Source organism: Accipiter gentilis, chromosome 2 (genome assembly GCF_929443795.1).
Source record: "Accipiter gentilis chromosome 2, bAccGen1.1, whole genome shotgun sequence".
In the NCBI taxonomy this organism is placed as follows: domain Eukaryota; kingdom Metazoa; phylum Chordata; class Aves; order Accipitriformes; family Accipitridae; genus Astur; species Astur gentilis.
This window is the reverse complement of record NC_064881.1, coordinates 3,937,758-3,962,151: the sequence shown is the minus strand read 5'-3', so window position 1 is coordinate 3,962,151 and position 24,394 is coordinate 3,937,758. Positions and strand designations below refer to the sequence as shown.

General features: G+C 38.2%; 1 protein-coding gene across 3 annotated transcripts; it reads right to left on the bottom strand.

Annotated features, from left to right (window-relative positions):
- Positions 1-1,967: 1,967 nt before the first annotated feature.
- IMPACT (impact RWD domain protein) lies at positions 1,968-21,190 on the bottom strand. 3 transcript variants are annotated; one of them, XM_049827407.1, is made up of 12 exons: positions 20,988-21,134; positions 20,172-20,300; positions 19,345-19,397; positions 18,995-19,118; positions 18,289-18,351; positions 15,040-15,125; positions 13,229-13,351; positions 12,841-12,938; positions 7,348-7,421; positions 5,774-5,864; positions 2,530-2,664; positions 1,968-2,173 (listed from the first exon to the last, which is right to left on the bottom strand). In XM_049827407.1, exons 4-12 carry the CDS (start codon positions 19,081-19,083, stop codon positions 2,102-2,104), a joined length of 831 nt encoding a protein of 276 aa, XP_049683364.1. In that variant the 5' UTR covers positions 19,084-19,118; positions 19,345-19,397; positions 20,172-20,300; positions 20,988-21,134; the 3' UTR covers positions 1,968-2,101. The 3 variants fall into 3 exon arrangements, with proteins under 3 accessions (XP_049683364.1, XP_049683345.1, XP_049683354.1); XM_049827388.1 differs by lacking the exon at positions 18,995-19,118 and having other exon boundaries at positions 21,004-21,190; XM_049827397.1 differs by lacking the exon at positions 18,995-19,118 and having other exon boundaries at positions 12,841-12,935; positions 21,004-21,190.
- Positions 21,191-24,394: the final 3,204 nt, after the last annotated feature.

Genomic DNA, 24,394 nt, shown 5'->3' with positions numbered 1-24,394 from the left:
AGACAGATGATAAAAGGCTGAACCCAAGAACTTTACTATGCAGACAAGGTAATGTAACTGCATAAAATTGTTTCAATAAATCAATTGCAGGACCTCTCTGCCAGAGAATCAGCAGTAATTTTTTTTTTTTAAATCATATTTTTCAGTGGTACTTTTCAAGTTACTGAAATTGTTAAGGAGTATCTCTGTTGCTGTATCACACTCTGGAGTAGTTACTTTGATTAGATGAAGTTTGCCTTGGGAAAGGTTTTCTGGGGTACCCATGCTGGATAACTATAATGAACAGTTCAGTGTGTAAGAACATATTGGCAGAAAGATGTATACCGAACTGGAGGTCAAATAAGCTAGTCTTACAAATACACCTTTAAACTATGTAAGTGCCACTAGAGAAATGTCATTAAAAACAGTCACAGCCCTGACATTACCATATGAGCAAACTACATAAGGTATACCTGACCTAAGAAAGCACCTGTGAGTCAGCTAGTAATTAATGGATCACAAAGTTTAGAAATTAACTTGAGAAAAAAAGAAAAAATTCCCAAAATCATTAAAGTCCATCCTCCCCAAGTGGAAGATATCAAAGGAATCTTAAAAAAGGAAATTTAAATCCCATCTAAATAGCAATATGACAATTAACTGACAAAAGGTCCTGTTAATTTTTATGCAATGCATTAGAGAAGTCTGGAAGCTATTAATAGTAGAAAATTCAAGTGTTTCTGATCATATCATTAACACTTGTTTTTTTCTCCACTCTACATCAATGGAAGTCACTTCAGAACAGTTACTAATATTCACTAGTAGCTCTAACAGCCCAATTTCAAAATCCCTATATTCTTTGTTGAAATCACTGGTTCCCTTAGCTATAAACCACTTAATCCTCAGCTTTTCAACAGGCTCCTAGAGTCCCAACAGTCACAGAACAATCCTCAAAGACATTTTGAAGTAATCTCTTCACATTTCTTAGTTTATTGCCCATGCCCAGTCTTTCTTATGTCACCAACCAGACATCAACTAGCATGAACAACTGCATAGCCAGGACCAGGCCCTCCAAGGCCATATAGCACTAGGCCACATGCTTTCCTTTTAGGTATAGAAAATCTAAAACTTCATAAATGACTTGGTCTATGAACCAGGTCTCACCCTCAATACAACAAACTAGGGAATTCAATTCCTAATATAAGACAGACGTTTTGAGTTCAAACCCAGAAATGGAGAAGCTAAGTAATCGTGCTGGTTTTGGCTGGGACAGAGTTAATCTTCTTCACAGTAACTAGTATGGGGCTGTTCTGGATTTGTTCTGGAAACAGTGTTAATAATTCAGGGATGTTTTCATTACTGCTGAGCACAGCGTCAAGGCCTTTTCTGCTTCTCACCCCACCCCACCAGCAAGGGGGCTGGGGATGCACAAGAAGTTGGGAGGGGACACAGCTGGGACAGCTGACCCCAACTGACTAAAGGGATATTCCAGACCGTATGACGTCATGCTCAGCAATAAAAAGCTGGGGAAAGAAGGAAGGGGGGGGAATATTTAGAGTGATGGCATTTGTCTTCCTAAGTCACCATTACATGTGATGGAGCCCTGCTTTCCTGGAGATGGCTGAACACCTGCCTGCCGAGGGAAAGCGGTGAATGAATTCCTAGTTTGGCTTTGCTTGTGCGCACGGCTTTTGCTTTACCTATTAAACTGTCTTTATCTCAACCCACGAGTTTTCTCACTTTTGCCCTCCTGATCCTCTCCCCCATCCCACTGTGAGGGAGGTGAGTGAGCGGCTGCGTAGTGCTTAGTTGCCAGCTGGGGTTAAACCACAACAGTAACCCACATTTTAAATTAGTCAACCATCGTCCAGTGGGAGGCGGTGGAATGGGGAAATGGTTCCAGATGTTGCAATGAGTTGAAACGTGTAAGAATACAGAAAACTTGTGTCTAAGCTCTACTTCAGAACAGCAGAAGAAATCACAGAACAAGATGAAAATGTATATAGCGCTTTACTGAATTCTCTTTTCAATACAAAATGTCTGTTGTATTGGATAAGGCAATAATGTCCATGTTTTCTTTGTATAAATATGTGCAAAATAATCTTTTATAGTTTTTAAAAATAATTCAGTGTTCTGTTCTCTTCCTGTTGTCCTTCCTTATCTTTTTGCTCTTTCCTGCTTGTTTAGATGATTCTTCCTGAAACAAAAAACAAGCATTTCAAAATTTAAACAACATTCTTATATACCGTTAGTATTCTCTCAAGGTCACCCATGGGAATTATTTTTCATATGATCAGTCCTCATAGTTCACTGGGATTTATGAAAGTTTTGAGTTGTGTAGTATTTATTCACTCAGTTTCATTAATTTGTCTGCTCTTCCTAGAACTTCTTTGGAAGCTCTAGGATCAAAGAGTCTTTGCACTGATCCTTTGCATACCATCAGTGCGTCAAAGCAACCAGAGGATGATGCACATAGCATTAGTTTTCTTCTGGCAGTGACAATTTACACAAGTTCACATACAAATGCCTTCATTCTAAGTGGCAGAAACTTACCACTGAAGGTATATAGTTGTATTCCACAAGTATGTTTCTTGCACAATTGTTTATATGTTTAAAACGATCTGGTCCTAAGAGAATACCTCCATACCAGCGGGATACCACAACTAACACATTATGAACGTTCAAAATCTGTTTAAAAAAAAAAAAAGAAAAGGAAGAAAGAAAAGTTATTTTAAAATTGAATTAGTTTTACTGTTGACACCAATTTTAAACACAGAAAAAGTCTACTACCTTGCATTTTTAAGAGGATCTTACAATCAGGTCTGTGTCACACATATGTTATCAGTGGATAACAAATAGTGACAAGTCAGCAGTTGTGGTAAGACTCCCTTTCCAAGATCCTACCCAAAGGTAAATTCAAAGTAAAATGAGTCAATATATCCCTTAGAAAGGGTGCAAAGCCTCAGAAACGCAAATGTGCCCTACAGCTGCTCTGTCATGTGTCAAAAGCTTCAGGCATTACTTAAAGGGAAAAATTACTGAGTTAGATTTATTATTCTTTGATATGATGAATTATTATTTTCAGAGTACCTCTGTCACAAAGCAGATTGTCTATCCACATTTTCGGAAGTGTCAGTGGATGAGGCTAATAACAGCCAAGGGACAGGCATTATACATATGGATACCTAAAATGCCATAAGGTAGTACTGCTGCCACATGCAGGACTTGGCAACAGCACAGGGATAATACTTAAAAACCTCTGCATTTTCTAGGTTTGAGTCTTAGTCCCTTACAACCAAGCAGTTGCTTTCTGAATTTAAAAAGGCATAAAGTCCACACAACATGAAATAATTGTATTAACAATTAGGATTGAAAGGAACTAAATGACCTTTATATAGCTTTTCTAAGACTGTAACAAAATCAAGTAGAGAGTTAAACAGAAGAGATGATTTCTTTTACTGCAATTAAAGGCGAGAAACATGGAAGGCCTTCAACAGCTTTACTTTTCACAAAAGCTAAATGTGATTTGACTAGCTTGAAAGCTAGTATTTATTCCACCTCACAGAAATTCTTTCCTCAAGATCTCCCGATCATCAGCAAACACTAGTAACACAGGGAATGCCAACTGACTTAAGTATCAGAGAGAAACACACATCTTGTCAAAATATAAGATACACATTACTGCGTGGAAATGTATAGTGACGCCAGTTAGTATTTTTGCTCAAATTAGTCTTGCACGATTAGTGACCATAATCCTGAATTTGTCCCTCAAACAAAGGCATCTGAAATCTCTGTGGAATGTCTTCACTTATAAACAGCTTTCAAGTCCTGTGCAGTACTACACTAATACACACAGATGGCTTGGAGCCAGACAGAGCAAACACAGTTTTATTTGCATAAGGCTGAGAAAAACACTGTGGTCTGCAAGATACCAGGGTGGTTTGGTAGAGGTGAGAAAAATCCCTTAAGAGCTAGCTATCAATAAAGCACGTTAACAACCATTCATCATCTCCTTAAGAAGAAAAATATATATATTTGACTAATTTGAACAATACTATTAGAAGATTCTATCATTGTTTGTGAAAACAGAAATATTCTTAGAATTTTAAAATGAAACGGGTAACGTAAAAACAAAGAAAGAATGATAGGAGCAGGTTTTGTGACAGGCATTTTCTACTCTACATTCAAACATCAGCCTTAAAGTCTATGTATAGCAACTGTTCACAGTAAACAGGATGCCAAACATAGTTGGGAAATCTTTTAACTCTAAGTTCGAAAGAATTAATCTAAAATACAGTTTCTTGTAACCGGAAGGTGCTATCTTGACTGAAGTGCTAGGTTTATCTGAAACAAGATAAGGTTTCTATTGCAAAAGAGTAACTATAAGTGCTTATAACAGAAAAACTACAAGACCTATGAACATCTAGAAATCAGCCCATAAACTATTTTAATCTTTTCCCATGGGTGAAAATTGCACTTTTCTGATCCCTACAGCAGTACTCTTCCAAAACAAAAATATTCCCATTAATTAGGACTACAGATGGAGAGAGATGATCCATATGATTGAGACACATTCACATTTGAAAGGGAAGACTTCATGTCACTTTCTAAGTTGGATTTTTACAGAATATTAAGTGCCTAGACACTGTGTGACAGCTTTCAAATGTATACATTAGCATGTTGAGAAAAACCTGATAAGCTCAGAACAAACTGAGGTACAGTAACTGCAAAGTTTCTTTACATTATTTTTATTACAATAATGTTTTCACACTTATCACATATACTTGCATATATTACATAACGTAAGTTTTCCTTCCCAAGTCAGGTTTGAGTTAGGAAGTTTCAAAAAGTTCAAAATGAAAAAATGTCAAAATATTTCCATCAATTATATATTTTTCAGAAAAAAAAAGAAAGCTTTGAAATAATAATAATAAAAAAGCTTTAAAACAGTCTCCAGGAATAAGACTAGAACACATTGAGCAACAGAATATGCAAATAAGCAAAGGACAGGAAAAGAAAATGCCTGTTGTGAAGGGGACATCAGTCAAAAAAAAACAAAATTAAAAAGAATGATTAGTGTTCTGATAAAGCTAAGTGACTTAAGGCACTGTATAACATGTACCCAGCTGTCCTGTAGTTATGATATTTTATTTATGGTTTTACTAGGGCTTGCATCATGCCAGTGAATCAAAATTAATCAAACTCAATTCACATTTAGCAGCAACTTTGCTGAGGGAGTATTATTTCAACACTTGAAAACTAAAATATATGTGAATATGAGGGCTAAGGACCCAGAACTGGAAACACCGCAAAGAAACAGATTAAATGATCAAAGTAACTTAACTTCTTCACTCCCACTACCTTTTACATTTGAAGCTCTACTCTGCAAGTTCAAATATAAGTGTCTTTTTATTATGAATATTTGAGGAAACCAAATGAAAAGCAGTGCACAGGTCAGCTGTTACATTCGGTCCATTAGCTTCTTCCAGACTTCATTCTCTATATACCTTACACCACATAGTAAGCATAGGAACCAAAACTTACTTATCTTTTAACTATTCAAACTATTACTGCCACCTATGAAACACTACTTGCTTCTATGATCCAAGACTTGGAAATCGCAATTTACTACATGCATGCAACAGTCGTGTTATTTCTTTCAGCTTTGAGAAAGCAATCATCTATTTGGCTATGAACAGAGCAAGAATTAAAATAATCATCTACAAGTTTATTTACATCGTAGTGATTTTTAAAATCTTTTCAAGACTTCCAGAAGTCAAAGATTAATTTCTATGACCTGCATAAGATGAAGAAGACGTCCACCTGCTGCTGTCTCCCCATCATCTTCACAATCCTGTAAGAATGTCTGCTTATCTTCACAGTATATTCTTAAAAAAATGAACATAAAATAGATTTCAAAAATGTGAATCAGCTAACATTTTGACATCATTAATGAAGTCTCAGAGATCTTTCATACACATGTGTATCAATTGTACTTCTCTACTAAGGACATTTACATGAAAACAGGATAAGGCTTAGGGTAAACCACAAATACTTGCCTGTACAGTAGAACAAGTTTTAAGAAGCTTTTAAATAGACTTCAGCTACTGCAAGTTAACTCCAGAGTCATTACCAGCGTAAAGTCCCTAATCAGAAAAATCCTTAGGTTTTTGGCCTAATAATTAAGCCTAGCTGAAACCAACTCTATCAGATACAGATTCAAATTATGGTTGAACACGCCCACAAGTTGGAAGACTCGGACAAAAATATTATGAATAATTAGTTATGTCTATATGTCAGCAGCAGCATGAAACTATTACTGAAATTCGCCTTCAGATTCTCCATGCCATCTCCTTCCTCAGGGGGCACTCCAGGAAACTTTGGGGTATATTGTTTCATGTAAAGGACAGCTGCCCAGGTCTAATTTTCCAGAAGTAACACTCAGAGGTCTCCTGTTTGTTACCAATTGATTTCACAACTTCCGAACTTAGTTAATACACACATGACACAATGACAAAGAGGCTTCTGGTACTAGATGACATATATGAAGCAGTAAGTATGTTTCTGTTGCTTTTTTGAAGTGTATTTAGGTAGTATGCATGAAAGAAGCCAGATAGATCAGCAGCAGCAGCAACAGATATCTCCTCTTTACAGAAACCTTTTACTTAGGTAGACTTTTTGGTAAAGTAAGCTTTCACTTGCTCTCATTTCATGTTTCATTAGGATCACACCAGGATGTGCATGAACAGATCAGTGTCTATACATGCTTTTTCAGATGACTGGCTCCTCCAGTAATGAAAGGGGCTCCTTTTACTGTCACTTACATTCCTCAGAAAACCTACATCACTATCTGGACTGAGACCAATTCATTTCCAATAAGCTATGTTCACAAAAGTTGCCAGAGACAGGCCACTGCCAAACACTGAAACTTCATATGCCAGGTGTCTGCATCAGACTTTTTGTTTCAACTGTTATTTCAATTAAAAATTTTCAGCTATTTCTAAATATAAGGTTGGGGAATGAAAAGTTACTTCACCCAATTAAAAACACACTTAGTTCAGGATGACATAGCACTTCCATGCTCAAACATACAATACAAAGTATAACAACACATATTCAAATCCACTTTTAGTCTTTTTTTATTCCTAATGCTGCTTTACTATCTTAACATATTTCCTACTATATGTTCTACTTTCTTGATCTCAAATTCAAAATAAAGCCTAAAACCTTTATCATACAATTAAGAAACCTACTCCCATAAAGATTTAATAGCAAGGAATTTCTTTGATGGATTTTATTTTTCTCATGTCCTGCATTCATTTGTCAAAGAACACTGAAAAAACAAATAATAAACCACTATTCATCTCTCACCTGTATGCATATATGTTGTGGGTAGCGCTTGCAATTTTCTTATTCTCATGTAATTTTTCAAGAACTCTCTTTACCTTTAAAAAAACAGAAATACGCTTCCTTTTATAATGGGGATTTCATACACACCATCTCAATATCACTGCTAAACAAACACCACCTCCTTAATACTATAATGAAACAGTTTTACACTTTGACATAAAAGGAATTAAATATTCAGTGTGGTAACTCAGGAAGCAGCTTCTCAGTACCCTCATGCTAGTTTCAAATCATTTTTCTGAGATACTGAAAACAGCAGTTCCTTGAATTTGTGCATTGTGTACATTCATGATATTGCTGAAGATGTAGAAGTGTCAAATTGTTTTACTAAACAAGAGAGACAGTAAGATCTGGAAAACATTTTCAATCTGTATTAAGTATCAATTACACCTGCATACTTTTTTCAACTATAACATTAAGCTGGAATATAACACAACTCGACATATGTTTTCCCATTACACACTGCTTTTATCTATTTCACAAAAATGTGATGTTTAGAAAGCTCTACTACATTTTGAGTTTTTCTTTTTTCCTCAAATGTACTTTTTTCAGAGTTTCCATTTCAGAGAGAGAATAATAAAAAGTGTGTTCTATTAAGGGTCTGAAAGCATCAGTATTTCCCAGAAAACAGATATTCCCACCATGTCCATCTCTCTGCTCTTAAGAGGTACCAATTTCAAAACATTTATCAATATCAGTTCATCTTCTGTTTCTAATTAAACAAGCCAGCAATTGTTCAACCCTTTCCAATTTGGTCTAGTAAAACAGAGAGCTTTGATCAGACATTGTTTTAGTACATAATACAAAATTAATATTACTTTGAGCAAAACATTACTGAAGCTGAGAAAGCTTGGGAAAACATGCTTGGCAAGTAAATTGCCTTACACTCCAAAGAAAAATGTCTCTGAGGAGTAATCAATATACATATTTAATATCTGTCTTAGTTATACTGTGCTATTTCAAATTCTTCTGGAAGAAATTCAACTTCGAAAAATCACCTCAATGGTGATACCATATAAGATATATGATAAGATACCTCAATGAAAAAAACTCCTATTATTAACAGAGAACATTGCTTCAGACACCTATTTTCTCCTTTTTTTTCCCCCCCTAAAGGGAAATATTGAAGAAAGACAACTTATATTACTTAATACACTTTCATAAATACACTTCAATACATGGACTTAGGGTACAAAGCATATGAAATGATCATCACCTTTGACATTACTTATTTGTCAGCTACCAGGCTCCTAAAAACATACCTTAAAGATTCATTATATGTCTGTATTAGCAATGAACCTCCAAGACAGACACCTAATAGCTAAGCAATAGTTTATCCTTTTTCCTGTTGCAGCTCTTGAGCCTTTTTTTTTCCTCCTGTGCCCCTCTATTATTCCTGCTTTAGGTAATTAAGGGATGTAACTCTCTGCATGTCAGTGAGGCACCTGCTCATAAAAGATACAAGATGCTTAACAACAGATTAGTTCTTAGTCCCACTTTACTTAGTCCCACCAATGTCAAGTCCAAGAACTACATACATTTTAAGTGTCAGAATAAGCCAAATTGAAACAAGGTAACATATTCTGTTACACAAGTAACTATGGAATTACTCTGGCTATCATTATTGCAAACTATATTGGAAGTTAAATTCCACCATTAAAAATACTCAGTAAAGGAATTTACACAGCAATCTGTGCACTGCCTTAAAATATCAATTGTTTGGGGGTTGTGTGGTGGCGTTTTTGGTAGCGGGGAGGGGCTGCAGGGGTGACTCCTGTGAGAAGCTGGTAGAAGCTTCCCTGACTCCAAGTCGCACCCGCTGCTGGCCAAGGCCATCAGCAACAGTGGTAGTGCCTCTGGGAGAACAGATATAAGGGGAACCTGCAGTGAGTAGGGGGATCGGAATGTGAGAGCAACCCCTCTGCATACACCAAGATGAGTGAGGAGGAAGGAGGGGGAAGAGGTGTGCCAGAGGAGGGGATGCCCCTGCAGGCCACAGTGAGATAGCAGGCTGTCCCCCCCAGCCTGTGGAGGGGAGCGGGGGAGCAGATGCCCACCTGCAGCCCGGGGAGGAGCCCACACCAGGGCAGGTGGATGCCCCCAAAGATGGCTGTGACTCCATGGGAAGCCTGCGCTGGAGCAGTCTGTAACTGAAGATCTGCCCGTGGAAAGCACCCACGCCAGGGAAGTTTGTGAAGGACTGCAGCCCATGGGAAGGACTCACATTCATGGGAGCAACCCCACGGTGGAGCAGGGGACAAGTGAGGAGTCCTCCATCTGAGAAGGAAGGAGCGGCAGAGACAACATGTGATGAACTGACCACAACCCCCATTCCCCATCCCCCTGCAGCACTGAGGGGAGGAGGTAGAGACAACCAGGCATGGAGTTGAGCCAGGAAGGAGGGAGGGGTGGGAGGAAGGTGTTCTAAGGTTTGGGTTTTACTTCCTAATATCCTTGTTTTGATTTGATTGGTAGTAAATTAAATAGATTTTTTTCTTCCCCAAGTTGAGCCTGTCTTTTGCCCATGACCATAAGTGGTGAGTGATCCCTCCCTGTGCTTGTCTTGACCCACAAGCTTTTCTTTATATTTTCTCCTCATCCCACCAGGGCTGGGGGGGAGCAGTGAGCAAGTGGCTTTGTGGTGCTTTGTTACTGGCTGGGCTTAAAACATGACATCAGTGAATATCATTGCAACATATAAATTATGCAGATAAAGTATTATGGGCATATACTAATCTCCTCAGCTGATAAGGAAGTTAGGTTTCACTACAGGTGCAGTATTTACCCTATTCCTCACCTCTTCTGGCTTCCTTTCAGAAAAATTAGTCCATACTACAGCAAAGCTTGCCTGCAGTCTGAAGACCAATCACCTCACACTGTACAGCAAGACTCTGAAACAAGATGGATTTGACACTTGAGGAATTGCTCTATCATTATACTAACCACATACCAATAAGTCTTAACTGGAAATTCCTAGGTTTATTGAATTGTATATGTTGTCTTTAAAAAAAAGTCATAAAAGAAGAACTTAAGAATGTCTTTGCATGCAAAAGGGAAATTACTAACCTGCTTTAAGTGAGCACAATTTCTTGACGCAGACCTGCCCTTTTGGAAACCCATGTCTATGGGTGCAGAATTCCTCGTAAGTTGGAACAATCTTACTCATAAACATGATCAAAGAGCGTGAGTTTTTTAAAATGAGAAAAGGACATTAAGCCAATGATTGCAATTTCTTCCCTTTCTAAAGCAACACAGTTCACAGGGACTCACAGTTCATAGGGACTGAGCACAGCTAAGAAAGCCCCTGAAATGCAGTGCTACTTTAATCAAAATGGTAATGTACCGAGTATTTTAAAACACTGAGTTATTCCACATTAACCTAATGAATAAAATTACTTTCACTTTGCAAGCAGGAAAAGAACAGCTCAAAAAAGCTGAAAATGTGTTCAGAAAAGCTCAAGTTGTATCCCGACAAAGAAAAATAAGATAGATGACAAGATAGATGTGAAAAGCACAGCACATTTTTGAAGGTGTAAAAATAAAATTAGTAATAATTTTTTTCCTCAAACACATAAGAAGCTAAAGCTTACCAGAGACCTGTACTGCCAGCAAATAAATGTAATATATATATATAAGAGAATCACTTAAAGGAGGTACAGCTATAGCACAAAAACCTAAAAGAATGTACAGTGTGTATGATCTTAAAAGGTCAGGCAATGATGATACAGTGGAGCCTTACCACAGAATAAGGTTGAGCAAGCTGATAAAATAAATGAAAACAAATTAGCAAAGCCAGATCATATTTATGTAAAAGTTTAAAGGGAATTGGAGTATGAAGCTGTTGAACTATAGAAAAGGTACCTAACCTACCAGTTAAAACTGTTTCTGCAGCACAACGTGACTGATGCAATACCAACATCTCAAAAGTACTCCAGGAAGGATGCAGGGAACTAAAGACCAACAAGTCTTATGTCCATACTAGACAAACTGATGAGGGGGAACCAAAACCCGCCAAAACCACAGACAGCTTAAAATGTTACACCTTTTGTGTAGAAAAATATGCCTCAAAACCCTGTCAATCTGTCAACACTTTTTCCGAGTAACTGAGCACGTAGTAGAACTAGCTTACCTGGAATTTCAAAAAGCATTTGACAAGATCCCTTACCAAAAATTCTTAAAATAAAACCTAGAATTGGATAAAAGGAAAGAGGAAAATCCTCTCAAGGTTTAACTCTCAGTTAATGACAAGAAAAGACAAGCAGATCAGTAGTTTCCCCACTAAACAGGGATCATCAAAGAAGACTGATGTTAATAGATGCAAAGTGACGTACAAAGTGACTCCAAACTAGTTATTAGCATCTGCAAAAAGAGATCTTGGAGCTATAACAGACATTTCTATGAAAGTACCAGCTCAGTGCTCAGTAGAGGTCAAAAAGTAAACTGAAAGGTATTACTAGGAAAAGAACATGGAAAAAAACCTTCACACCACTCTATAAATCCTTGGAGTGATTGCATCTTCAGTGTTGTGTATAGTTCTAGTCTGCATTTCAAAAACATGACAGCATACATTACACGTACCAAAATAGACTGGGGGGGGGCAGGTCTTCAGCCTTGAAAAGAGAAAACTACAGTCTACAAAATATGATACATGTCTATAAAATCCAACTGCACAGAGAAAGCAGAGAAGTGCAACAAAGTTAGGAGTGACTGATTCACAGCAAACACAGGAAGGTGTATTTTTGTACAATGCTGTGGATTCCAAAAGTTAATTCTGGTGCAAGAAGTAACGGGACAAATTCCACAAAAGATTTTTTTAAAAAAATCAGTAATATTAAACACAAGGATACTTTCTTCACCTTGTGTTAAACTGCTGAAAGAGGGGAAGCATGACAGGAAGCAAAATGTATCTGCCCTTTTCTAGCACTCTGTCTAGGTCTACATTCACCAATGATTCCAGTAAGAGACAGGAAGTAGTGCAGACATTTCTTCTAGTTGTGGGCAAGTATAAATCTAGAAGCATGCCTACCCCTCTCACTTAGGTCCTGATAAAGATTTATTTATGAATTATCCAAGTGTATTTTTCAATAGAATTCCTTTCTGAACGAGGGAAAACATTTACTAACTCATTTTCATTCATTTTCCAAGTAACACATGGTAGACTCAGTAGCTTCCAAATATCTTGTGATAAACTCGCCAACATCCAAAAGCCAAATTTCGATGTTCTTATTCTCTTACATCTAATGGACATAATGGTAAAGAACAGCAGGAAGCACTGCAGAGCTGATATTTAGAACTATTTAGCTGACAGTGAAAACAAGAAACTGATGACTACTCAGACAGTATTAGCACACAAAGATGCAAAGACAGACAGACATATTTGGCTAATCCCAAGTATTTCAGTAATATTTTGTCAAGCTCAAAATACAGACAGAACGAGTAGAATTGATCTCTACTAACTTGTCTGGGTGTCACCACAGGAGCCAGATGTGCCTGGAAAGTACTCCTTCGATCTGTGATTGGGTTTCCATGATGTATGGATGGCAGTTCTTCATCTGCTGATCACAAACAAGGATATGCTTGTTTTCTTTTAAGGGTACTGAAACAACTCGTATGGCTACCTAAGTAAAGAATGTCTCAACCTCAAAAAAGGGATTTGTTAAAGTGAAGTACGCATGACATACAGAACCAGCAAAAATATGTTCTTTTTTTTTTTTACAATTGTTATTAATCTTTATTATAATTTTAATGTTATTAATTTTACTCGAAATCTGAATAGAAAACCTGCATCTTAAGGTCTCTCTCTTCTAAATAATTTCATCAGAATTAACAAGGGCATATTTTTTACCTTCTTGACTTTCAGATGTAATGTAATTTAACATTTTAATTGGATCTTCCTGAACGGGCTGATAGTCTAGGAGAAAATCATCTACATCATCAACTTCTTCGCTGGTTTTCTTAATATCTGGTTCTATTAAGATACAAGTAGTAGAATTTTTTACACATTTTTTTGCAAGACAAGCAAGACAAAATTTCAAATTCTTTTCCCCCAAAATCTCTGGCTTTTCAGTTCAAATCAGTCTGCTGTTAAAAATTATGAAATGCAGAATAGTAACATTAATTACAACAAAACCCAGAAATTCTTAGTCCAGTATTAACTAAAATCTTCCCTAGAGTTAGGAATACAATACTTATGCTACAGGATCCATGCATAATATCTTCTGTTTCAATACTAATTAACAGTATTTCTAAGAAGAAAAGAACAACAATGTTTATAATTTCCATTAAACATTTACAATGCTACCATTAATTTCATCTGAATTTAGAGACCAAAATAATCTGTTTCACAAGACCTCTAGTCATTTATTGGTCATTTGGGGAAAAATGGAGAGCTTTTGTTCAATGCTACTTCATGAGGTTATAAAATCATTATATTTGAAACACCTCTCTGGACATGTTTCAAGCACTCTGGGATTCCCCAAATCCTGTTTTCCTTCATGCATAGGACATACAAAAAATAACAGTCAATAGCAAAAGAGTAAATATCACACAGTTAGTGCTGTGGCAACTGGATTTAGAGGGAATCTACCATACAGACAAGTTAATATATCACAATCTAATTTCCTGTTTAGAGGGCCTATGATGTAGTGATGATGCAGTTTTTTATAAGATAGGTATTTTCCATAAAAAAGCAGAGGGTGATATAGCATGTTCAAAAGGCCTAGAAAAATCATTAGATGTATTAAGTAGAAGCCACAAGGTTGCTGTCAAAATACCTAACAAATTTCCAATATTGTCAGTATAATTTTCACTTCTCAGTATCCACTCCTTTAATCATGTCAATGAAAAATTACTTTTTAAACGTCTGTGATGTAGCAACAAAATGCACAGTTTATTGAAAGACTAAAACTAGACCTTATCATGAAGCAGCACTGAAAACACACATTTTTTTTCTCTTCAGTCTTATTTTTCACAGGACTAAGCTAACATCCATGACATAGAAAAATACTTCTATTTTCTTTTGGCACAAGTGCATGCATGCATGTCACTGATGCATTTCATAGCAGTTTAGCATTTTAATGCACAAAAAACCCACAAAAAAACCCACTTTTTGAAAGAACAACTGAATTTAAACAGACTCTATCACTGTAAGAGTAACAGCAGAAGAATCACTGCAACTCTAGCAATGATGTACTTCTCATCCCAATATAGTAAAATGCAATTAAGATGGAATACTTGGTCATTTGTCTGCATACTCCACTGAAGTTTACCTTCTCTTGAGGCTAATCCCAATCCTCCAAGAGTATACTCAACACCAGAAATTAATTACTGATATGAATCATTCCTTTGCAGAACAGAGGACAATGCATAATGTGCCTGTGTGCAGCACTCTGCTTTCATGCAAGTAATTTAATTCTTGAGAGAACCGAGGACCTTGTTCTAGATCACTGAGGCCAACCTCCTCCTTTTTTTCCCCTACTGCTTTTTTTAAAAAGGAAAGCTATCACTGTAAAACAGTAAGCCATGACACTGGAGACTGTTGTTTTCTGTTATTTAGATCCAATACAAAACTGGGCATAAAGCTTTAACTTGTAATGAAATCTTAATTTGCAGTGGAACAAGAAGTAAACTGAAAAACCTGTGTATTTTCTGAAGTACCTGGGTCTGATGACTGTGCCTTTTCTATCAGAACTTCTCGTATCTTCTCCACCCATAAATAAAGTATACTTTCACCAAGGTTCTGTCTGGAAGTTAAAACTCAACAGTGAATGAAGAATCATTTTTGCAGATGTCACTTGGAAAATACACCAAATAACATACAGATTTCAGGCATGCAGAAATAGAACATTACAATCTAGTGAGATAAAGAGCTTAGACAGCCTTGTGGAAAGTTCTGTCTCAGTAGTTCACTGGGTGAAACACACAGTATCTGCATCATTATATACTCCCCCTGTGGCTTGCTTTATTTTATTTTTATTTTTAAAGATTAAAAGCACCAATGCTGGAGGAAAACAGGCAACTGACAGAAACTTTCTGGCCATTAAGGAAAGAGAAAGCAACTGTGAGAAGAGTAAGCTGGACAGTCCTCAGTATTTTCAAAAGAATACTAAGCCAGCATGTCTAGCCTTAGAGCTTGCTCTGGATCAGTTTTCTCTACAAAAAGTACTGTACTGACAGTGGTGAGCTCCTTCAGCTGCTCTGTGGCTGTAGGGGACTCCTTCCCCTCATGTTTGGGTGGGGGGCTCTTCCTTGGAACAGCCCCACCTCTCTTCACCCTCAAGCAGTCAGTGCACACAAAGCAGAGGTTGGTCTTGGTGGACTGCGATAGTAGGTCGGTAGCAGTAGACACAGGGGAGCATTGGACTGATGTGCTAGAGTTTGGCTAACAAGCAGTCCTATAGGACAGGGAGGTAAGGATTTAGGTCTAGGAGTCCTTAGTCAAGGGGCACAGGTGTGTATTAAGATACTGGGGAAGAATGAGATGAACACATTTTTCATGCGCATATTCAGAGTTAAGAAATGCTGCCTTAGTGTGCAGCATGACCCAAACAACTCGAAATGTATTTAAAATGGTGTCCTGAAAAGTTGTCTTCACAATTATATTTTAATATGTTTATGAACTGTGCATGTTTGTCTCAAAAACAAAACTAAAGATTTAGGGCCGTAGGTAACTTGGTTTCTCATTGATTTTATTCTTACTGCCACCATCTGGGGCACCATGTAAGTACATATCAGTGACAAAATTACATTTTTTTTTAAACTCTTACTTTGCTTAATGTATACAGCACTACTGCTGAATACATTCAGAAATTCAAACAAATATACATTTTTAAGAAAAATATTCAAGCAAAAATAAGGAATTTATAAACTTGTAGCTCTGTCTTCAAAATCTGGGCAGACTCCAGAACAATTCAACGCCCTGATTTCATGCTGCTTCTAGTCACACAGAAGCACTAGTTTAATACATCAAGAGCTACATTTGTTTTAATGATGGAATGAGAGAGATTAGACGATGAATAAGATTTCTTTGTTTTGTGCAAGTAAATACCAATTTCTTCAGCTATAACCCAATTTCAGTTTCTGCATATTTGCAAATTACACTTAGTCTGAACAGTTACCTTTCTATGCTGCTATTTTCTTGTCACTCGCGCCTAAGTCATGAAACAAAGCTTTCTATTGAGTAAAAGTCTTACCAGAACAGCATCTTGGAAGGAAAAAAACCCAACAACAAAAAAACCCCAACAAAAACCAAAACCAAATATTTGCTACATTTTTAAGAAGTTTTTCTCCCAAACCAGACTTCTCATCTATAATTAATCCACTTTTTCCACCTTCTTAAGAAGACATAGTGATTGATAGTATAGTTCATATTGATTTAGATTGCAGAACTATACAATTTAGATCACTAGAGACTAGAAACATGGTAAAACACACAATGTAAATGATGCAGAGTACCTCTGTTTATCTGACAACTATTTAGACACTGGATAGATAAAAAAGACTTTCACAAACACTGTGTGCATCAGTGACTACTCCAGAAGGTTTTTAAACAGTCTAAAATTACATAGATGGCCTAAAGTACAAACACATTTATCTCCTGCTGAACAAACAAAAATGAGAGGAGACCAGTGAATGCTCTGAACAGCAACTGATACAGACAGAATGCAGCTGCAAGGGACTGATCTAACTAGCACAATTTAACAGCCTACAAGATTGCAGGGGGAAAGAAAAAAAAAAAATTAAAAAAACCAAAAACCTGCTTCACAACCATGCTGTTTCTCCTCACAGTCCTCACATGGTAACTTGCGCCAGATGCTCAAGACATTTGAAGAACCACCTACAGCAGCTCTACCTCTGGTAGAGACTCCTGCAAATCCTATGAATCTGGACAGGGTTAAGGACAATCTCTGTCCTTTTTGCTCCACCGAACAACTGTGGCTAATATGATCCCACAGAACTTTTCACTTAAAATCCCTGTGCATTTTTAACACTTCAAATTCAATTTTACTTGCTTAAATTATCTGTTTCTTAATTAGATAAGAAACCCAGTTAATCAAAGTAACTGAGTAATTAGATAAAAAACCCTCATGCAAGCTAAGTGCTCTCTTCCTTATTTTATAGCATTAAAAAAACATTTCTTATGCAGGATGTTCAGATTTCAGTATTTTGGGCATGACTGTGCTTCTTTATGACATATTTTCATTTAATTTAGTTTATATTATCTTTGGGATCTGAAAGAATCAAATAAACCATATTAAATTACTACATCTACTCCCCAACTTCACAGTAATTTGAAAACACGTAATTTGAGTATTTCTAAATGTTCCATTTATTCTCATGCATTCATTATGTGTTGTTGTTAGCTACACACTGTGATAATAAACAGTTCGCTATGTTACAGATTCTAGTTAATAGATTCTACACGTGCTTAATTTGTTTTAAAACCTATTTACCCCTTAGCTATCTTTAATAAAAAGTGTTTTGCCACTTATACTTTAAGACACAAACAAATGTTTTCACATGCTTTGGTTTAACGTTCAAATGCAGAATAGCTGCAGAAATCTCAGACTTCATAGCACCAATTCATAAGCAATCTCATAGATTCTAATGGGAGTCTATTCTATTAGCAGTCAAAATGAAGACTTCCATCCTTATACAACACCAGGTCTAAACAATATAAAATAAATCTGTCAGAGTTTAACACAATTTGTTCTTGCAAAATGCTTAGTAAATACACGGCACCTTTAACTGTAAGATTTATAAAAGAAATTTGCTGTTTTATGGATATTGCAGCAATCGCTTCAGAACTACTAGTTCATGCAGATACTTCAAAAGCATACATTCAGCAGGGCATGCAACTGAAAATACACTGTCTCCTTTTACTATATTCCACAGTCTCTAACTTACACATATATTTCTTCCAAGACATTTGCTAGTTCCATATAATCTTGTCCTCGAAGCCAAGGGGCACTAGAATGAAAAGAAATACAATTAACATTGTGCCCACATGCTGATTCCAACATCTCAACAAACATTCATTTTAAAATAAATGTGATAAACAGCTTGAAAATAAAACATTGTCAACCATTCCCACTTAACAAGATTCCAGTTGTAAACATCTTGGTAAAAGCATGATCACCCAGTTCTCTTTCAAGATTCCTAACTTGGGCTGCCTTTTCTTACCTCAGAAAAGAAAGCCGAACCCGTTTTTTTATGGTAGGCCATTGTCACTCCAGAGTCACCTTACGTATTATTAGTTTACCTTTCTAACTCCTTCAGCACCACAGTACCTATTCTATTTAGAATGCTCCTTCGGATCTGTACCTGTACCCTCCTGGTCTCATGTTAAACTATAAACTTTGCCTCAAGTTTATCAGCACTATTTCGTATTGCCTTGTCAATACTGCTGACCAAAACTCAGTAGATATGCTGTGTGTCATGCCCTGCAGGTCCCTCTATCATCCAAATCAGGGACCTGACTTACCCATCTCCTTTCCCATGTTGTTTACATGTCAGGAGACACAGGGAGAGCAGGGAAGGAAAACAGGAAAATGGCACATACCACAGCTCCATCACAACAAGAGTCAGTGCTCAGCTGAAAAGCATGCCTTACAATCTGAAACACGGATCCAGACAAGAGGGATACACCCAAGGAAGTGATGAGACATCATTGTCCAACACAACAGGCAGCAGACACCACATCTGCAGTCTAATTGCTGTCTTGCCGCAAAACAATGCTGCAAGAATTAAGAGGTGAGGGCAGAGAGCAAACTGTCATAGGGACCTCCACGAGGCTAACCCAGGAAAAAAAACCCACCATGTTTTCTTGCTGAAAACATCCCCCATCCTTGGTATACTTTAATTCAGGGAGTCATCTTAATTAAACTTCAACTTACACTGTAAACAATTAACAGTGATAATTCAGAAAAGTAAAACAAATGTTTGAAAGAAAACTTCACTTACTTCAGTTGATAAATAGGTGGCTCTGCAGTTGGATATCCTGGCGGCAAAATCACCTGAAAGAAATTGAGGGTAAGTATTCACTGGACTACTCCTCGACTCAGCTAGCTGAGCTTTACTGATGAACTCTGATGTCAAGCACTAGCACTACAATCAGTGTTACAAATGAAGATAATAGTTAGCTATCTTGTTACAGAATGACAACGAAACCTGAACATCTGTATTTAGGATTCCAATAATGGTAATGCATACAAATATCATAGTTCATGGGGCAACTTTTGTGGATGAAGTGTCACGCAAAATAAAGTGCAGAAGAAATTTTAAAGGAGCTGCGTGCATGGTTACTGGACTTATTTACGTGGCACTGCACTTCCATAAGTAGACACTTCAGTGTTTCTTCCACTGAGTCAGCTTACTGTTTTCAGTTCTGTAAACATAAAGTAGCAAATTACTCAATTAAGTTGATTTGAATTTTGTTTTGTCTCCACACTTTCCAGAAAGTAAATCTAAAAGCAATTGCAGCAGATTCACTGAGTTGTCCTATACAAAGTCAATGTAAAAAATATTTTTAAAATTAGCCTTTGTATAAAAACACTGAAATCAGTTTTTGTCAGGTGTGGAATTAGGATATATAACTACTGAAAATATGACAAGCACACCGGTGTGTTACAGAACAATCACTGAAAAGCCTATCACTGATTGGAATCTAAAAACTCTTTAATCCGAGTAGATAATGAGTCCTATTTAAAAGGGCTTCATGCATGCACAAGATTTTGCCTGGCATCAGTCCAACTGCAAATCCTGTGCCAAACTCCTTAACGCCACTATACCTGCAGACAGAGGGTCCATTTTGGTTGATCCAGACAATCATTAATCTTAATGCAATAGATTTTTTCATCTTCATCAACAACACACCAATCTTCACCATATATGGATGAAAGGGCTTCAATTTCATCAATCTAGAAAAAGCATTATGCAAAATTAAATACCCCCCCACACACACAAGCTTGTCTGCCAGTCACAGTTTTAAGTCTTGCTCTTTTACAGCTTATTTACAGATGTGGTAAGATTCACTACAATGGAAGGCCATAAATATTAGGGATCCAAGTCCCAATTCACAGCATAAGTAACTTTTGCTCAGTTCTTCCATACACACGCCATCTCTTACAGTTCTATGGATAATCCTGTAATTCTCAGCGGCAACAAGGTGAGCAAAGTGACATGGAGCAGCTACAACAGGTCCCTGCAGCTCTCAACCAGCGCTGCTCCTGGTTGGGTCATCCCCCTGCGGGGAAAAGACCCCAAGGCCTTGGTACTAGCTCTTACTAAGTCTGAGTGAATAAAGTTATCCAGCGAATTCCCGTAAAAACCGGAGAGCCACCTTCCGCCTAGAAATTAAACACCTGAAATGGGTCTTCAGCGCAAATGTGCAACCACCCGTTGGTGCCTGAACAAAGGCAATCGCGCTGCCACTTGGACAGCACCGCGGCCCAGGGGCAGGGAGCTCCCCACAAGGCCGGGGTTCACCAGAAGCCACCTAAAGTCACCGCTTTCGACGCGGCGCTCATACTGCCTGCCCGAGGACACCGCGGCCCGGCCCGTGACACCCCAAGCGCACACGCACGGCTCCCCGCTTCCCTCCTCACCCCCACCGCCGCTCACTTGCTGCTGAGCCCTTTCCGTGTCACTCGCCGCCATCGGTACCCGAGGGGAGGAGGAAAAGGGCAGGCAGCTGCCCGGCGCGGGGCCGTGTGCGCATGCGCCGACGGGGGAGTTTGCGCAGTAGTGGCGGTGAAGCTGCCTCCGCCAGCACTCCCTCCCGGCCGACGGGCGGGCGCATGCGCAGAGTTTCGCAGTGAGGCGCCGGTGCTAAGCCGCCGTCCGCGGGCGGTTCGTTGTCGTGGTCGGTGTCCCGGTAGGTCGCCGCGGGCCTCGTCCCGTCCCTCTTTGGTCGGCGTGCCCGTGCGGCTGCTGCTGCGTCCCGGATCCCAACCGGCGAGAGGATGGAAAGGGCAGAGGCGGCTGCTCAGGGGGACTCGCAGACTTCACGGGACAGCCGGGCTCTGGTCGCCCGCCCTCGGGGCAGGGCGGGGTCTCCTGCCGGGCGGGCCCGGTCGAAGAAAAGATGGCGAAGCCTCCCTGTATCAGCTACTTCTGCGTGAGGCGCTCCCATAGGCCTCCCTGCCGTGCCCCTTGCCTCCGGTTCTCTCCGGGCTGGCTGGGCTCACCCCGCTCATCTCAGCACCCGCTACTTTCCCTTTTTGTGGCCCGTGACCTACGAACAGCGTACCTCAGAGCAGGACGATCCATCCCATGGCCCGAGCGGACCTTCAGACACCAAAATATTGCTACATCCGAGCCTGACTCCCGAATAACTATAGGAGTAGTTCCTCCTCCTACGCCTTTGTCCCCGGTGTGCTGCCATGCAGTTGCCCTGAACCATTCTTGGGTGTCTCTGAAGGTATGAGTGATCTCAAGTGATCTGTTTGTTTCCAGGTTAGGTTTAATTGCTACCCCAAGTAAAAGAAACTTAACGTATTCCTACAGCAAGTAGCCCAAATGTCTAGGTCAAGATGTAGCATTAATAAATTGTTACAAAATCTACTTTTGTCATGCATTGCCTCAGAATCAAGATGACACCTGTCAGGTGGTATTTTTGGCTTATTCATTACGTCATATTTTTGAAATAAAGTGTATAAGCAGTTCTATTTCAGTGATGATTTTACAGATAGTCATTTTTACCTTGCATTTATGCCACTCAAAATGAGTGATTAGCATTCTTACAACTACATAGTTTCTTTCAGAAAAAGGATTGAAATAAAATCATAGGTGTTCCAAGCAGTTTTCATTACAGTTATAGAAATGCAGTTCATTTATTTAACATTGACAAGTTTTGTGTATCTCTTTTACAGACAGCACTGATCAGTAAAGATCTCTTTCTGCTTGAGTGCAAACTATGGGTGTCACCTTTTTTGTAGTTTGTATGTTTTCTTCCAATGTGGTTTTATACTGACATAGTTGTGAAGAATCCAAGGTAAGCTTTGTTTTCCCCTTTCTCAAAAGCTGGGAGAATCTTCACCTGCTCCAGAGAACAGGATTAGAGTTTAGAATGATTGTGACAAACAGGACACACGTTCTAAAACCAAAAAACAGCAACAAAAAAAACCCAGGATGCAACTGAGTAGAGACAAACCCAGCACTGTATTATTGACTGCATATATTCATGATGGAGAACTAGTGGTTACACAGCAGTTCCGCAGAAATGATTTGTGAGTTAGAGTGAATCCCAAGCTAAGCATTTGCCAATAGTGCCATACTTTTGCTTAAAGAACAATCGTGCTGCGATGTCCAAACACATGTGAGGTAATGTAAGACATGTGAGGTAATCCTGCTTTGTACAGAACCGCTAAAGCCCCAGCTGGGAATCTGTGTCCAATTTAGGACTGCACTTCAAGAAGGATGCACACTAACTAAAGTCTGGATTAAAGCAATAAAATCAATCACAAATCTAGAAAGCCTGAATTCTGAAAAGACTGGAGAGAAGGAGTTCGTTAGTTTAAAGAGAAGTCTGAGAAAGGTAGGCACCCTTAATATGCTACAGATTGCTGCAGAGAAGAGACTACATTTTTCTCCCTCTCAGATGTATAGAAGATGTGAAGTACATAGGTTTAATTTTGAAGGTTGAGAGATTCAGATCATAAGCCTGGGGTCTTCCTTTAGCACATAACTGAACCTCACTGTTCTTTATGGTGAGGCATCTCCCAAACTGATACTCTTCACAGCAGTGCATGAGCTTTGATATTTGAAATGGTTACTAAATCCAACCTTTGGTCCTGTCTTGTCAGGGCAAGGTCATACGCTGGGTAATTACTGATGCCTCTCTGGAACTAGAATCTAGGGCACGAAAAGCTTAAACCAGATATAATATTCACATAATTAAGGAAGCAATATTTGCACAGTATAAATAAGAAGGTTATCTGAATGCAACGCATGTAAAAGCTACCAACAATTTTAAAAGATAAAAATTTTTTAAATCAGAAATGCTTTTTAATGAAATGCTGCTTACCTTCTACTACCGAATCTGTCCAGAAGGGGGAGGTAAATAGCCACATTGTTATGTTACCGTAAAGAAAAAGAAACTAGCTGAAAACGCTCATTCTCTCTGTGTATATAACTTCAGCTTATGTGAGCTTTATTTGTTGCAGATTCTCTTACCTTTGCTAGTTGTTTTTTTAACTTCATGATCCAAACCTCAGAAACTTTAGATTTGCGTAATAACCCAACGTGTTACATGAATGATGTTAGGAAGACAGTATGGAGTTTGACAGCACAAAGTAAATGCTGATTGGAAATAAAATGCCACAATTGATATGAGTGAAGAATTCTGATTTGTGACTAAGAATCATATGTAAAACATATATCATGAAATCTTCACTAGAGTTGATGGGCTTTTGACTATTAACTTTGGTGGGGCTGCAGTATGTAAATATAAAAGGATGAATCAGGATTGAATCACAAATAAGTGAAAAATACAGAACTAAGAAATATAAAATAACTAAAACATTCGAGTAAAATATCAATAACCATGCCTGATTTTGCATGCAACAGTTCAAGCAGCATGGTGTAACTTCTCTTTTATAAAAAAAGATGATTAAGAACAAATAAGGACAATGTCCTGCCATGTACTACCAGTTAATGCCCTCAGTTCTGTATTCTGTTTTTGAGCAGGATTTTCTTCTACTGAGGCTCTGCCAGTACTGTAGCTTTGTCTTAATAGTAGCTCAATGACAGCATTTTGCTATAGTAACTTACTAACAGAACACAAAATTTTCTCTAATGTTCAAATTCCACTCTACATCCAATATAAATCTCAATCTGGGCCATCCAATAAGGAGCATATATACATTTAAGCACAAAGTAGTTCAGCTGATTTCAGTTTCACAGTGATGTGTTTTGCTAGATTGTGCTCTAAACTGACATAAATTAGCTATAAGATTCATAGTTATAAGCTCTCCACATATAGCTAATTTATCTTTTGGAACTAAACCCAAAC